At 38.2% G+C, this 16098-nt stretch overlaps 3 protein-coding genes across 6 annotated transcripts in view; 2 read left to right on the top strand and 1 right to left on the bottom strand.

Moving 5' to 3' along the window:
• Nucleotides 1–16098, top strand: part of LOC137490940 (uncharacterized) — a 627578-nt gene that overhangs the window by 397683 nt on the left and 213797 nt on the right. The window lies entirely within an intron of this gene.
• Nucleotides 1–16098, top strand: part of LOC148682145 (uncharacterized) — a 208802-nt gene that overhangs the window by 41907 nt on the left and 150797 nt on the right. The gene's annotated exons all lie outside the window — the stretch shown is intronic.
• On the bottom strand, nucleotides 14–14711 carry LOC147844906 (uncharacterized). 2 transcript variants are annotated; one of them, XM_087249588.1, is made up of 3 exons: nucleotides 14490–14711; nucleotides 14062–14211; nucleotides 14–1819 (listed from the first exon to the last, which is right to left on the bottom strand). In XM_087249588.1, exons 2-3 carry the CDS (start codon nucleotides 14144–14146, stop codon nucleotides 1359–1361), a joined length of 546 nt encoding a protein of 181 aa, XP_087105714.1. In that variant the 5' UTR covers nucleotides 14147–14211; nucleotides 14490–14711; the 3' UTR covers nucleotides 14–1358. The 2 variants fall into 2 exon arrangements, with proteins under 2 accessions (XP_087105714.1, XP_087105713.1); XM_087249587.2 differs by having other exon boundaries at nucleotides 14659–14711.

The following is a 16098-nucleotide window of genomic DNA, read 5'->3' as shown; positions in this document are numbered from 1 at the left end:
GGGCCTTACCTGCTCAGTTTGGATCCGCAATAACGAACTTTTGTGATCTCACAGGGGGCAGAAGTATTTTTTGTAGTCCCCAAAATTCGTTCATTGTAGGCTTTGCTAAGCTAACTCTGTAAAAACCAAGGTCTCCCTTTGCCTTGAACTTAGAACTTTTTACATTCAGAGATGTTGTTTATGTTCACAGAGCTACATTACACATCGACTAAAGTTTAAAATATGATATCATATTGGACCACTTCTTTAAACCTAAAAGTAAAGAAACTTTAGTAATAAAAGATGCAACACAGGACAATTGAATGGACTTTCTAAACGTAAAGCCTTGGTATACTGCAAACCAACCGTCCTGGAGCTCCACCTTCTTTGATGTGCAGTGTCTTCCCAGTAATTTGTTTCTCATTCAGGGAGTCAGACAGAGAACATCATCCAAAACAACACCAGCTACATGAATAGACTGAAGAGTGGAGTACAGATGTATCCGCACCTGTACAATCACTTGCAAAGAGATTTTAAGCTGCAGAGGTGCTCTTTGCCAGATGTTTATGAAACTGTTCTTCTCTCAGCCGCCATCATTGTGTTCAGGGTAAACGCAATGAGTGCAAAACATTTACAACCCCACCTACTGCAGTGTAGGAGTGTTGGAAAACAGTAAATCGTCACTCAGCCTTTTCAAACATTTTAAACCAAATGAGTGAAATTCTGTAAACACTGATCAGATATGTACAGTTTCTCTCCAGAGAATCCTCTTCTGTTTTCAGATGTGTTAACTGATTAAACCTTGTCACAGTGTGAACACTTGTACAGTCTCTCCAATGTGAAACGTCTTGTGCAGTTTGTAATAAAAGTCTTCTCACACTCAAAGCACATATAGTCTTTCACACCAGTGTGGATCTTCATGTGTTTATTAAGATTTGCTGATCGGTTTAAACTCTTCCCACACTGAGTGCATGTGAATAGTTTCTCTTCAGTGTGGGTCTTTATGTATTATTAAGGTCTGAGGAGTTACTGAAACTCTTCCCACACCGAAGCTGCGGTCACACTAGAGTTTATGCATGCGATATTCCGTTGAACGGTACTGCGAAAAGGGGCGGGATTAAACAAGATGATTAGACATTAAAAAAAAAGTGAGCGATTGGTCCATATTTTACATTTCTATCCAGAGAGGTCATGTTTTGATCTTCGATTGGTCTCACTCACTCAACCAATGCGATTACGCAGGTCAGAGTTCACCAAGCTTGAACTTTGCAATGCAGTGAACTGTGAAACTTGACACACGAACTTCCATTTCCGATATGATGCATATGTGTGCTTATAAATGGAAGTCTATGGGGAGAAAAGTCCAGTGTGACAGCGGCTTAAGTGCAAGTAAATGGTTTCTCTGCAGTGTGGCTCATCATGTGTAAATTAAGGTATGGTGGTCGGCTGAAACTCTTCCCACACTGAGTGCATGTGAATGGTTTCTCTCCAGTGTAGATCCTCATGTGTAGATTAAGGGATGATGAGCGGATGAAACTCTTCCCACACTGAGTGCATGTGAATGGTTTCTCTCCAGTGTGAATCATCATGTGTAGTTTAAGGTGTGATGAGCAGTTAAAACTCTTCCCACACTGAGTGCATGTAAATGGTTTCTCTCCAGTGTGGATCCTCATGTGAATTTTAAGATTGCTTTGTTTTCCAAAACTCTTTCCACACTGAGTGCAGGTTAAACGATTCTTGTCTCTCCTTTTCAAAATACCATCAGTCTGTAAATTAGTTTTTTCCTCAATTTTGACATGATGTTCCTCCTCTTTACTCTCCTTATTCTCTTCAATTAAGTCTGAAATAAATAAATAAAACATAAGTTTTCATTAAGTCTTAAAAACTCTCATCAAAAGCTGAAAAGTGAAAAGACACTGGAAACATTGGCTACACACACTGTATTTTTAATGCACATTAAATGTAAAAAAAAAATCAGATCATATTGTGTTTAGTCCACATTTAAGCAGATTCAATTAAATTAATTTTTATTTATCTAGTGCTTTTACAATGTAAATTGTGTCAAAGCCGCTTAACATAGAAGATGTGGATTTTTTTTGCCGATACCAACAACTCTTCAGACTTAAAGGCAGATAGCCGATATATATATAGGCTGATAATTATAAATATTTTAAAATGTGATATTTTTATACAGCAAACTTCATAAAAGATTGAACTGCTCTTATGAATTAAATAGTCTATACTCAAAGCAAAAAAGCTATGATTTCAAAATTGCAAGGTGATTATATAGACCTACATTCACTTGGGTTGGGTATCGAAACCCAGTGCCATACCTTTGATCAAATCAGCATATGAATTTCGGTGCCTAATTTCGGTGCTGCAACAAGAATGTAAGCAGGTTGCGCACCAGAAGCGCAGCTCGGCGACGCACAACACCATGAATTAGCAAGTCATTGGCTGTCTGCGGTGCCCAGGCACGACTCATGACTATTCATATCTCTGCCATGCCACAGAGTCTAAATAGCATCTAAATAGTTTCATTTTAACCTTCCTGTCGTGTTCGGGTCAAATCTGACCGATTTACAACTTAAATAACTCATAAATATTGTGTTTTACATCTGATAGCCTCATGGCCTTATGAAATCCTCCACACTATGCTCTTGAACATCTAAAAGTGATGAGCACCTCTTTCATTGAATTTTGAGTGATTTAAATCAACCTTGTTACACCTGTGGTGTTCCCGGTCAAAAGTGACCGCCATAGGAAATAAATAGGTATCCAGATTATATTTTCTGACAGAAAACATCCACCCACACACAACCTCAACTCACTCACCCACCCACTCACTCACTCATTTCAGACTGAACAGTGTCTTTTGCAGGTACACATCTCTTTTACGTGCTTATGTGCTGATCCCCCAGCCTAATCTCACAAATAAACATAACTATTTTACGTTTAGTCAGTTCAGTGGCTAATTCATATGAGTTCAGTCGTACAAAATTGTATAAATTATAAAAGGAGGCATGGCACCCAACCCAACCTCTAAACCCAATCGTCATAGGAGATAAGCAAATTGTACAAAACTATATGAATGAGATCATACAAATTCATATGGATTAACTACTAAACCAATAAGTTATGAATTGCTATTAAAGTGTTGGATCCTCTAACATGAATCAACTTCCTGATAACACAGTGTTCATATCTTCACAGACTAAACAGGTGTCTGTTATGCGAATCCATCTGTGTGTGTCTTTCTATATTTATTTTCTTATTTTATTCTTTTTGTTTATTTATTTATTTTTCTCTCTGGAAAAAACACAGAGAAGGAATCTTGTTTCCTTTCTTTCTTTCGTTCAGCCAATCTCTGAGTCTAGCAGGAGCACTTTTAGTTTAGCAACAATTATTTTATTATATTAGACCTTTATTATCTCGCTCAAAAATGGCTAAAGTATAACTAGAGCTAGTTGTGTGGTCGTGCTTACCATATATAGCCTCAGTCACTATTCCCTATATTAGTATACTTGAAGGACTGAAAATCTGATCTCTCAGAACACAGAAAAGGACAGCATTTTGTTCGTGCTTTGCTCGTTGATAAATCATTCAGATGGATTAAAATTTAAATTTCTTTGGTCAGACCCTGTGATAGTTTTCTTTGTTAGCTGTCTATTAGTAATGAAACAAAGTATTTTGATTCCAGTCATCTATTGTTCATTTTGTAATATATTTTCAGCGCCTTTTTTTATTTTCATCGCAGTTATTTTATGTCTAATTCTGTAAATTTATGTAAACACTACTTTGAGACATTGTTCACAGCTAAAAAATGTTGAATAAAAATTTGGTGGAGAAAAAATTATCTTTGTGCTAATATAAGAGCAGTTAAAACAGACCGGTCAATGGGAACACTAAAGTAAGGGGTAGGATTCGAACACGACAGGAGGGTTAAATAACATGCGAATGTGCACGTCTGGTGTGTGATACTATCAACTGTCATGTGCACGCCATGCCACGGCTCTGAGTGGCGCATCTACTGTGTGACACCCTTAAGAAGCACAAAGGGGTGCATTAAAGGCACTCATAAGTAAGCGTTGTGTCATACTACCTCTAAATGTTGAATGCAAAGCGTGCAGTACGGCGCATGCGGCGAGCGACTCACTTCATCAATACGCATGATTGCGTTCATCTAATTTGCTTAAACTAAAGCAAACTATTTTACAAGCAAGGATTCTAACACACCAACATGCAACAGATACTTTACAAAAGTTGCGTGTAAGAGAGAAACACGTCAAACTTATGAAATGTAAGGGCTCATGGAATCACCTTAAAGGTGAGGAATGTACTGTCTTTGACAGCTTGTGGCATCATCTGGCACATTATTTGAGTACGTTTACATGGACACCAATACTCTGATTTTAATATGATTAAGACAATACTCTGATATGTAAACAGTGATTTTTGATTATCTTAAAAGACCACAGACACAAACTGCGGAGTAAATATTAGGCTGGTGACACAATGATTTTACTGATCAATGAGCTTTAACTTGTAACTGAGAATCATGAATGTAACATTCAAAAAGCTACTCATGTAAACTTCTAAATCATATAGTCTTATTCAGATTAAGGCAAATCATTAGATCACTGATGTCCATGTCAAAGTAGTCACAAGCCACAAACCCAGAAAAAAAGGTGTTCCCTGATTTTGATGACAGCCTTTCCACAGGTTAGTAGTAAGCTAATGTAACGTTAATAGCATAATGCAAATCTGGCATTTATGCTTACAAACAAATGATCAAAATAAATATATGAGTGCAATTCAAATATATAAAATATGAATTGATATTTTCTTTAAACGTATTATAAATATATACTTATATTGTACAATTAGAATGATAATTAATATATATATATATATATATATATATATATATATATATATATATATATATATATATATATATATATAATTTTTTTTATTTTTGGTCGATTAATTTTTGTGGCTAAAATGTATCGGTTCAGGCACTGTTTTGGCACCAGTACTGTTTTAAAAGTATCAATTTAGCACCGGTATCGGAAAAAAACCCAAATGATACCTAACCCTAGTTATAAATGCATAGTTCTTTTCATAACCAACTGTATATTTGAATGAACATTGTAGTTTTTCAAAAGAATCGTTAATGCATTTAACAAACCTTTTGAAATCAAACGTGACAAACTGCGGGTCTGCACTTACCATAGAAAACATACAGTGCAGCTCTTTGTTTTCACGTCAGGGCATTTTAGGCAACTGTACAATGTGGCAATAGTGTGTAGGACCATCTGTACAGTATGCCTGGCACTGAACTGTTTTGAGTGATGACCCCACCTCATCACTATGTTGAGGCTAAATGGCTGATCTCAGGGAGCAAATGATTCAAGTGTATAATACAAATAGAGTAAAAAAAAACAAATGTTGCTTTACACAATGTTCCTTTTAACTAAATTTGTATTATAAAATTGAATCATTACTGGGCACTACATTGTTACTTGCTGGAGGACAGAAGATACCTTTTCTGCCTTATATGATGACACCCTACCTGCAGCCTGACCCAGAGGAAATCTCAGTGACCCAAGCAGACCAAAGAGAGTGCTAAGTAATATAATTTGTCAAAAAATATCTTTAATTAAATATTTTGGGCTGAAGGACTGTTAATTTCTTTATTTCCTGAAATATAATGAAGGATTTTTTACACTGCTTTATAAAAGCACCTTTCAGTGTATAACATATTTTTCATATACATTTCTCACCTTAAGATGATGCTCATCTGACTTGATCCTTGAAGATGGACCTTTTACAGCTACTTAAAAATTCACTATTGTATTTGTGATACAAATTTTTTAATTCAAATATGGAAAAGTGCAGACAAATTCTTACACTGCTTGTTAGTTGAGGCAGGAATAACTTTGTCTGCATGCAAAACAAAAAGCAAAAAACAACCTAAAACTACCAGACAACAATCACTTACAACAGTGACAGATTGTGTGGTTTAAGTCAAAGAACTCAACCACTGATGAGCCTTTATTAAAGGACAGAGCAGCTCCTCCACCTGGTGGCCCACAGCAGTTAGACATGCCTCAGCCTTCTTTCTGTTAGCTGCATGACAGAAAGAATATTCTAGAGTGTTTAATACAGCTCAAGTAATCAAATAATATTTTTTCAGAGAATGTTTCTGTGTTTAATTATGTCTTTGGACAGAGTTCTTCTAGCTCCAGAAAGATTACAATTTCTATAAGCCTTATCAGTCAATACACATTTGTTTTGTGACCTTAAGAAATTAATGGCAGGAAAATCAAATGCATGAATGGTTACATAACATACTCAAAAAGGTTGTTAAAGAGAAGTTTTATTTTTCATTACAATAAAAGAGAGGGTGGCATGTGTAATTTAATGAACTAACAAATTTTCTTATTATTTATTTTTTCTTTTCTTATCTATTTCTTATATTTCTTTAATTGATGCAGATGTGTAATCTGTAATTAAAACCTCCACCTTTGTAAAGTGCGCTGGTCTTTTTTTCTCACCGAGACTTTCTATGGTGACTCGTGAATTTGGCGATCTGCTGAGAATGCCTTTAGGTATGCGCCGTGCACGCGCATTAACCCACTGTTATCTTCAGGAGGTTGATTTAACTTACTCTTATCAGCTGTTTTAGAACCGACATAACTCACGGTAAGCAGGTTTTGGTTTAATCAACCGAGAGTTCAGGATTTAGCAGATGGGAGGTTAACCCAGCTTTCTGGAATACCCCCTGGTCTGTAATCTGAGCTGCTGTTAAAGGTGCAGTAGGTGATCTGCCAGAATGCTAGCATTAGCGTAATAGCTAAGAAATTTCACAGCCCTCCCCTGCCATCCGCAGCCACGCCTCCTTAAGTCATGAACACGTGAACTCGCACTGATTATATATAACACCAGATCATGTCATTCACCAGTAAGAAAACTGCATGGAGACACGCACTTTATAAAGCGTAGTTGTTGACAGGCCAGAGGGTGCAGGAATTATATATCTCCAAAACTGTATCACAGGCTCTCACTGTTCAAAAATGAACAAATGTGTGAATATAAATCAAACTTCACCTCAGTAAAGCTGGTTTGGAAGAAGGGCACATTTACTTATGTTTTGTTATTAAACTAAATAAAAATTAGATCAGAATAAAGGTTAGATCTGTTTAAAACAGAAATATCCTGTCATCTTTTTATGTTACACTTTAGTTTATGTTACCAAGACAACGAGTGACTTTTCATTTTCAGTTGTGCTCGCTGATCCTCGTACATCGCTTGTTTTCAGCTCTTTTCACACTTGAACAACTAAACGAATACTCCAGTCTGTTTAACCGACTATATTATCGATGCTGAAAAAGGTTCTCTATAAACTGGACAATAGCCAAACTTTTGCTGGACGTTTTCAGTGGCTGAACAACACCTCCGTACATATAAACCCATTCATAAACAAGAACACAGTCTACAGTACATAATCTTTGCGTGGCTAAAATAGATTTACAACATACCTGTCTAAAATAAATACTTCAGCCATGGTGTCACCCTTCAGATCGTTGTTTTGAACTGCATAACGTCATTGCCCTGCAGTGTGCAAAAGTAATTCCGATATTGATTCAGAGTTTAGAAGTTTTGATTCTGCATTTTTGGCAGAAGCTTTTTCAGATACAATCTTTCTTTTTATGCATACATGGCCATGTTGGTCTTTCAGAAAGAAGTTTAGGTTGATGCAGAGTTTGTAGGATGAAGTCTCTCTGTCAGCTGTAGATGCGTGCTTCGCGCAGGAGTGACGTATCTGTCTTCTTAAAGAGGCTGCGCAGAAATTCAAATTTAAATTTGTTGACAGTTTGAGATACCTGTCGAAATTAAGTTACTTGACGGTCCGACAATATTTAATTGGATAAACATTTTTTGTTTTATGCCTTATCCAGAATATAAAAGTGAGTTGGCATTATTGTATATAAATTAAGCAAATGTTTCCCAGTATTGGGTTGCGGCTGGAAGGACATCCGCTTTTTGAAACATATGCGTGACTCCTGATGAATAAAGGTACTAAGCCAAAGGAAAATTAATGAATGAACTTATGCAAATGCTTAATGCCAAGTTTGCTGTAAACTGTAGTGATGAGGAGATGGCGAGATGACATACTTTGCTACTTGTTTTCATTAATTTGTACTTTTGTCTTTGTTTTCTTGACTTTGTGCATATCCTAAGGCTTAGCTGAAGACCTACATGATGACATTTTATATACCTGACAATATGTAGAAATGCCATCTAAAAAGGTGACCTGCTGTTTGCCCAATCAGTGACAGTGAAAACATAAATATACAAATAATAATGTTAACCCAGGGTTTGTGAATGTGAACCATCTGTTAATGAACACTAGATGTAGCATGAGCAGTCTGGAACATGATAACAGATAACCCAGGATTCTGTTTATCGAGGGTTAGAATGACCCAGGGTTAACAGTTTCAAGTCTGAAAAGCCCTAAGAATGCTCAGCATCAGATCTCAGGACAAACTGAGTACAATGACAAACAGCGACAATTGTCAATCAAGTCATAGTGACCTGATTTCATATGCTATTGTTTTAGCACTTCCAATTCAGTTGACTATTGGAGAAATAACCAGGAGTAATAAAATGGCAGAAAACTGTAACACTACTTGCTCAACAAACAAGTGTGTAGATGACTATACATACAAAGAAAAATAACAAAAATGTAAAACTTGACTTGGCCACATCAACCAGCATTAGGCATGGGCCAGTATAATGGCCCGTTTCCACTGAGTGGTACGGTACGGTTCGGTACGCTTTTATGGCCGTTTCCACTGTCAAAAAGCGTACCGAACCAAACCGTACCACTTTTTCGGCAACTTTTCTAAAGGGTCCCAAAAACGAGAAAAGGTACCAAAAGGTGGAGCTACACGCGCAGCCGAACGCTGATTGGTTACAGAGATACGTCACGAGCTCCTGGAGCTACACAGAATGTAAACAAAGGATCCGATGAACAAAACACACGAGCCCTGGAGACGGATCCAAGATGGTGTCCTGCTAAGTCTACTTGTGTAGTGCTCTGCTGACAAACTAACCTTTAACAGCTAAACAAGAAACATCTTACTTTAAAGTTACCTCTCACAACTCACATCTCATCTCACAAAGTTACCTCTCACAACAAAATGAAGTCAGCGACAGATAAAAGGAAAGGAGGAGAAACATTGCGTGCTTCACGTGTCTCTAGCCTTATGGAAGGCCACAGCTATGCTGCTCATGGAGATAGCCCTTTACTTTCACCGCTACCTGGGAGCCCAGATAAACCGCCATCAAAGAAAGGTAGAGCTGATGATGATGATTCTGTGATCTCCACGCTTTCTCAGCTAATAAATAACTGATCGGATGCCCTGGAAAAAATGGTTGGGGACAATGCGTTGAAAATAGAAGGGCTAAAAAAAACTGTTGACTTTATATGTGCCGAGCTCAACGACGTTAAGGGGAAGGTTGGCCTTGTTAAAGCAAGAGTGAGCTCTGAGGAAAAAAAGATGGAGTTCTGTGAGACAAGGATTGCAGATTTGGAGCGTTACTCGTGTCGTTGGAATTTGCGACTGCCCGGAATACTGGAAAAAGAAGGTGAAAACATCAGAGCTGAATATATTCGCATATGTGTTGCCACTTTTCCAGAGGGAGGTCCGTCTCTACCGGATAAAATTGACACTGTTCATCGTATCGGGAAGAGGCCAATGAACACCACTAGGCCACGGGCGGTCATCATTCAGTTCCCCTTCGGGGGGAACTCCAGCACTATAAGTGGATTGATGTTAAATCCACGTATGGGAGGATTCGGTTCAGAAGCCGCTCGTCTGAAAGAGTATTGAACGGGCCAATTAAGAATGAATTGGCAGCGCAAGCCTGCGCAGGTGTGCTGCATAGCCAATTAACTGAGCATATAAGCACACCTGGCGCCAGCAGACGCTATCCTTTTCCCTTCAGAGACTTTTCTGATCGAGTTCATGAGGGTTCCTCCTGCTGATCTACAGCCACTTCGAGCGAACGAGTGTCTCCCGGTCCAGAGCGAGTCCACGCAGCGGCAGATGGTCGAGCTGGGTTTCTCCCTTGCCTGGCGTCCCTTTGGGTCCGGTCCTCCAGAGCGGTGCGTATTGTTGCAGCTAAAAGAGCAACACAGTCGTGCAGCACGTCCTTTTCAGGACGGCGCTCCGACTGTGCGTTTCTGGTTGCGGGGGTTTCCTGGCTCCACAGTCTTAAAGAGCACCTTTTTTCTGCTCGTGCTGCGTGTCCCTCCACCCTCACCACTCTTGGTGGTGGAGCGGCCAGGGGGTATGTGGCAATTCCTCAGGTTGAGTGCGCTATGGCGGTTAGTCCGCGCGGCGCCTCTTCTTGGTGGGGTCCGCCTCGTCTCCCATCCAAAGCCTGTAAATTTCTGCTCCCCGGAGTCAGAGCTTGCAAAGCTACGGACCAGGCTGCATCCGCCTTGCAAGCGATAGCCACCTACCAGCGCTACCAAGCGCAGGTGCTGGCCGAGCTGCACGAGGGTGGGTCCAACCCAGGCTTATGAGCTTCGCACCGCAGCCGACTAAGCTCTTCAAACTACTGAGTCCGCTGCGTGTGCTTTGGGGAGGACGATGTCCACACTAGTGATCCAGGAGCGCCTCCCCTGACTAGAACTTGGCTGGTATGCGCGAAGTTGACAAAGTCCGCTTTCTTGACTCACCCATATCTCAAGCTGGTCGGCGACACAGTCTGCGAATTCACCCAGGAATTCGAGGCAGTGAGAGAGCAGTCTGATGGGTGATGTCTTATCGGCAGATCCGTAGCCCGCTCCGCCCGCCGTTCAATCCATACCTGCTCCTCGCCGAAGGCGCCCGCCTACGAGAGCTGCACTGCCCCCGCACATGCCTCTGGCGAAGCGAGCGCGTCGTGCACCTCGGAAGCAGGCAGCTCCCCCTGCCCAGAACGCCGCTAAGTCCGGCAACGGACCGCGAAGCGTCCCTGGAACAGGTCATCTGGAGAAGAGGGAACTTGCTCTTCCCCGCTGGAGAGCGGGGCGCCATTTCCAACGGCACCTTTTACTGCCATGAAATGAAAGGGCACTTTTTCACTTCCCCGGATGTGACAGCCCGAAATCTGCCGGTCTGAGACACTGTGCTCTCTAGCTCGCAGGTTAGGTGCGCTCCGCCAGTGGCTCACGAGCACTGCAAGCCCTGCCAGTCTGGGACGCGCCGCCTCTCAGCTCGCAGGGTCTACATGCTCCGCCAGCGGCTCACGGGTGCTGGGGGGACGGTCTCCCTTCTCCCAGCCCCCAAGCCCCTTTTCCGGAGTCAGGGTGCGGAGCCAGAGCGAATCGCTCTCCTCCAGCTCTTCTGTGGGACCCTCGCGCTCCCCGAATCAGCACACCTGCTCCGTGCTGCCCCTCTGCCGGTACGTCAGCGATTGCTGCGATGACGTCATTAGCGAGGGCTCTGCCTGCCTGGTTAGCGCGGGCCAGCCCCTCGCGGTGGCTCATACGCACGATCAGACTCGGCTACGAACTTCAGTTCTCGAAACGGCCTCCCAAGTTCACGGGCGGGTATTTCACCAGGGTCAATAGCCCCTGTCCGCCCCTGTCTTGCGAGAGGAGATTGCTGCCCTCTTGGCGAAGGGTGCAATCGAGCCGGTACCTCCAGCCGAGATGAAGAGCGGGTTTTACAGCCCGTACTTCATCGTACCCAAAAAGAGCGGTGGGTCACGGCCAATCCTAGATCTGCCGTTTTGAATCGCTGCATTTGACAGCACAAAACTTGCTCTGATTCGGGAGACTTTACCAACAACTGCATTTGTTGCTGAAAGACTTTTTTTTTGCTGCACAACAAGTAAAGCGAATAAAGACACGCTTAACATCATCGATGTCCAAATTCCACAACACCATCACTATATCCATGGAACACGAACATGCAAACTCTTTTGACAACGAGGAAATAATTGCACTTTTTAATTCAAAGCCCAGACAGCTTGTTAATTTGATACCAGCGAGACCACCTGAAGGGCATTTACGACGTGTTGTAGTGTCGGCCATCCAAAAGTCTACGGTAGAAAGTCAACTCTTTATAATATTTTTGGACTTTGCTTGAAAGCTTTACAGATGGGCACTGTAACTGTCCAAGGTACTGTTGTATGATTTATATTATAGCCTATATATGCACCAATAAACAAGTCAAATGAATGAATGAATTAAATAAATATGCATTTTTAAATGTCGGTATTGCTTTTACTCAAAAATATCACTAGATTTTGACAAATGTTTTATAAAAATAAATTGAGCAATTTTCATCATTTGAGCTATAGGCCATTATATGATTCAGTTATACACACGTTTGACAATTATGCATGCAACATGTTTCTGTGTTTTTGTTTTTTTTGTTCTCTGTGATGTTTAATATAGTTACGCAAATATTTTCTAAAACGTCAAGCAATAATTTGCCTACAGCTTGTTAGTTATCTTAATAAAATGATAAAAAAAAAAAAATAAAAGAGCAGTATTTTGCTAAACATAATAGTCCTTTCTATGCTTTAAATCCTGCTATATGTGTTGTTTCATATTCATATTTTATTTCACTTGCTGCATTTGTTATTTAATGTTTGAATACTGAAACAAATAACAGCCATCGCTTAAGGGTTATATTTTACCATCAAAATGTAGTATATTTTATATTATTATAAACTTTTAATATAAAACCGCTGTGTAATTTAATTGATTGTTAAAAATGAAATAATATAAGTTAATATAAATAATATAATTTAAACCAGGGTTTCTGCACATTTCGCCAAGTAAAAAGCAAGACTTTTATGACATTTTTAAGACCATTATGAATGAACTTTTAGACTCATAAAGGGCTAAAGGCAGAAGAATTTTTCAAATGGCCCAGATGGGAAAGATTTTTATTTGTTCTATCAAAAAATATTATAATTTTATACATTTAATAATACAATAATAAATTAATAATAAAGACATACAATATTTTATATATTTATTAGCAAAAGATTGTAAATATTGTGTAAAAACAAGCAAGCTTTACTTATATCCATACACTTTTCTAAACATTAACTTTCTTTTGAAAAAAATGAACAAATGTTTTCAAAGTTTTAAAAACTATAATAAACAAAATATGTGCACAACAATCTGTCCAGGTCAATGTCCTCAGCAGTAAATACATGGAGCACGTCTAAACAAATGTTATTGTAAGTTAAATAATTAAACCATCATGATAAATAGAGTTAAAATTACCTTTTTGAAGTTTTATTGAGATGGATTGTTGGTGATTGTGTGGGTTTTGGCTAGTTTGGGTAGCAAAACATGAACAAATGAAAATGAAGGCTTGTTTAAAACAAGACTTAAGACCTACAACACAACATTTAGGTAAAATTAAGACTTTTTAAGGCCTAAAATTTTAGATTTTGGAATTTAAGAAATTTTAAGACCCAGCAGAAATCCTGTTTAAACACAATAGCCCTGGAAATTAGTTGTTATAATAAAGATGTAATTCTAACTCAGATACTATCTGTGAAAACTAGCAACAACTACTAGAAACAAGTTTAAACCCATTAAGAAGTTGATGAAAAAAAGGGAATTGTGATCAACGTGACATATGCAAATGAAAAGTACTAAGCCAACACTATCACTGTAATAGCAGATATCTTCTATGAGAATACTGTAGGTCAAATATCGTCAGCTCAATTAAACTTTTTTTAATTTATTGTTTTTATTTTTTTTACATAATGCCAGCGCTCAAGGATGCTTTACAAACAGGAGAAGAACAAGAAAAGCAATAAACTCAAAAAGGTGGATAAAATAAGAGAATAATAATACATAAAAAAATGACAAAAAGAGATAAGAACAAGAAAGAAACTTATTCCTGTCTTTCAATGAGTGCTCATGTGCGTTTAGGAGAACTAGGCAGCACACTCAGGGCTGCAAGATGGATTAATTTAGTATTCTTATTATTAAAATATATCTGAATGAGGATCAAATGACTGAGTTGGTCTTTGAGAATGAAAACCAACCTGTTTGTTCCTGCAGATCTTCCTGTTTGACTGTGAATGTTTCTTCAATCTTCACATCTTCACTCTCTTCTTTAATAAACACCATCTTTATAACAGTATGGAGATCAGTCGCTTCAGCAGGAGTTTTTCTCTGTGTTTGGACACTTTATCCTGTTTAAAATGAACAAAACATTAAAATGTCCTGTATAAAATGAATAAAACAATGAACAGAAACAAAATAACTTCTCTTCAGCACTTGCTTCAACAGTTTCTTTATATGAGAGTCATTAACAAACAGAAATCAGGTAAAAGCTTAAGTCTGAGCAAGAAACAAAATGCCACAAATCACCCGAACAAAACTAGTACTCCATTTCTTATATAGTGATGTATACTTAGAGTGGAATGACATTATGCTATTTAATAAATTAAACCTTCATTAAAACACTTACAGACTTTTCTGTTGCTTTATTCAAACATTAGCCCTCATTACTGTGAGTAAATTAGTACTCTAAAGAGTTAAAATAATATTGTTAATAGCAGGTACATAATTTACTATCGGGTAAAAACCTGAAACTTTAATCTATCGCCTTATATTCATGTAAAAGCTTTAAAACAAACCTCTTTCCAGTGTAATCACAGCGCAGGAGCGGCGCAGCCTTGTGACGTCACATAGCACGCCAAAATAAAAGTCTTTTTGTTTAGCTTTTTATTGTCACTTAGTGGTGCAGTCATGACTTGTTGATACATTTCTACACAGACACACATTTATTCAGTATTTGGAGTTGATCAAAACCCTTACTCTAAACATTTCTAAGACAATTAAAAAAAACGTTTTTAATCCACTAAGACTAAGTGTTTAAAGCAGAAAATGTTGTCAATTTTTGCCTTATTCTTTCATTGAACAGATGTGATTTTGTCATGTCCCACACACTGCTCAGACAACTTCAGTGAGTCTAAAAAGTAGGTACATTAGATTAAATTAAAAAAGATTTTTAAATATTCTTATTTTTTTACCAAGTTATTTGATACAAACATCATTTTAATAACTTTTATTTTGTTTTAATATTATCATTAATCATTTTGCACGTGTCCGTAAAATCGCTGTCCACCCTGTCATGATGTGGTAAATGCCCCTTTAAGAAACCCTCTGATGTACTCATTGGCATCTCCGTGCCCATTTTGCTTTTCTTCAGAGGTTAAAACATCTGCTGTTCAAACAGTAACTATCTACACTTATGTTTCCCATTTTTCCTCACATTATGTTTGAAACTGAATGTTGTCAAGCTTAACGTGTCCATCTTGTCAGAGTTAAATATTCATTAAATTTCTTTTTTTTTAATTCAGAGATTAAAATAAAGCTTTTAAACTGTGTACAAAGAGCTTAAATAGAGAAACACTTTACCAGCTGCAGGTTAAACCTTTGTTGAATAAATGCTGTCTTTAACCAAAAAACCTCCCTGTTATTTCCACCCGGTCACAAATCCTTCCTGGACAGGGTGGACATGCATTCTTATTGACACTTTATTTATTTACTATTTTATTGTTAATTAGTTCATGTTTTTATGTTACAACACTTACACACACACACTACAACAGTAGATGTATAAGTGGACAATACATACCTTTTGGCAATATCTGTCTCAGTATTTATAAAGGATATCCTTTAAACGTCCATATAATGAAGCTCAATGACTGTTTGAAATAAAACTACAGTCCTGAGTATTTGTAGATTTGTGTGAAGACCTGTAATCTAATTATTTACCTTATTCTGAAAAAATAAAACAGTATTATTAAGGTGTTTAACTTGAGTTGCTTCCAACATTTCCTTCACTCCTCCAATACAATAAACAATGTAAATAATTACATTCATTAGCAAATTTAGTTTAATTTGAAGGACAATAAGTGTTTATTTTCCCATTAATTTGCACAATGATGAAACCTAATTGATAACAGAATTGGGTGGCTCAATAGTTTGCAGTGTTAGTGAAAACAGAAGTTGAATACTTGAAAACTTTTACAACCCTTTTATATAAACCCTTTAATATTTCTTGTTGTATC

Source organism: Danio rerio, chromosome 4, assembly GCF_052040795.2.
Source record: "Danio rerio strain M-AB ecotype USA chromosome 4, GRCz13ab, whole genome shotgun sequence".
Taxonomy (NCBI): Eukaryota; Metazoa; Chordata; class Actinopteri; order Cypriniformes; family Danionidae; genus Danio; species Danio rerio.
This window is presented reverse-complemented; position numbering and strand designations above follow the sequence as displayed.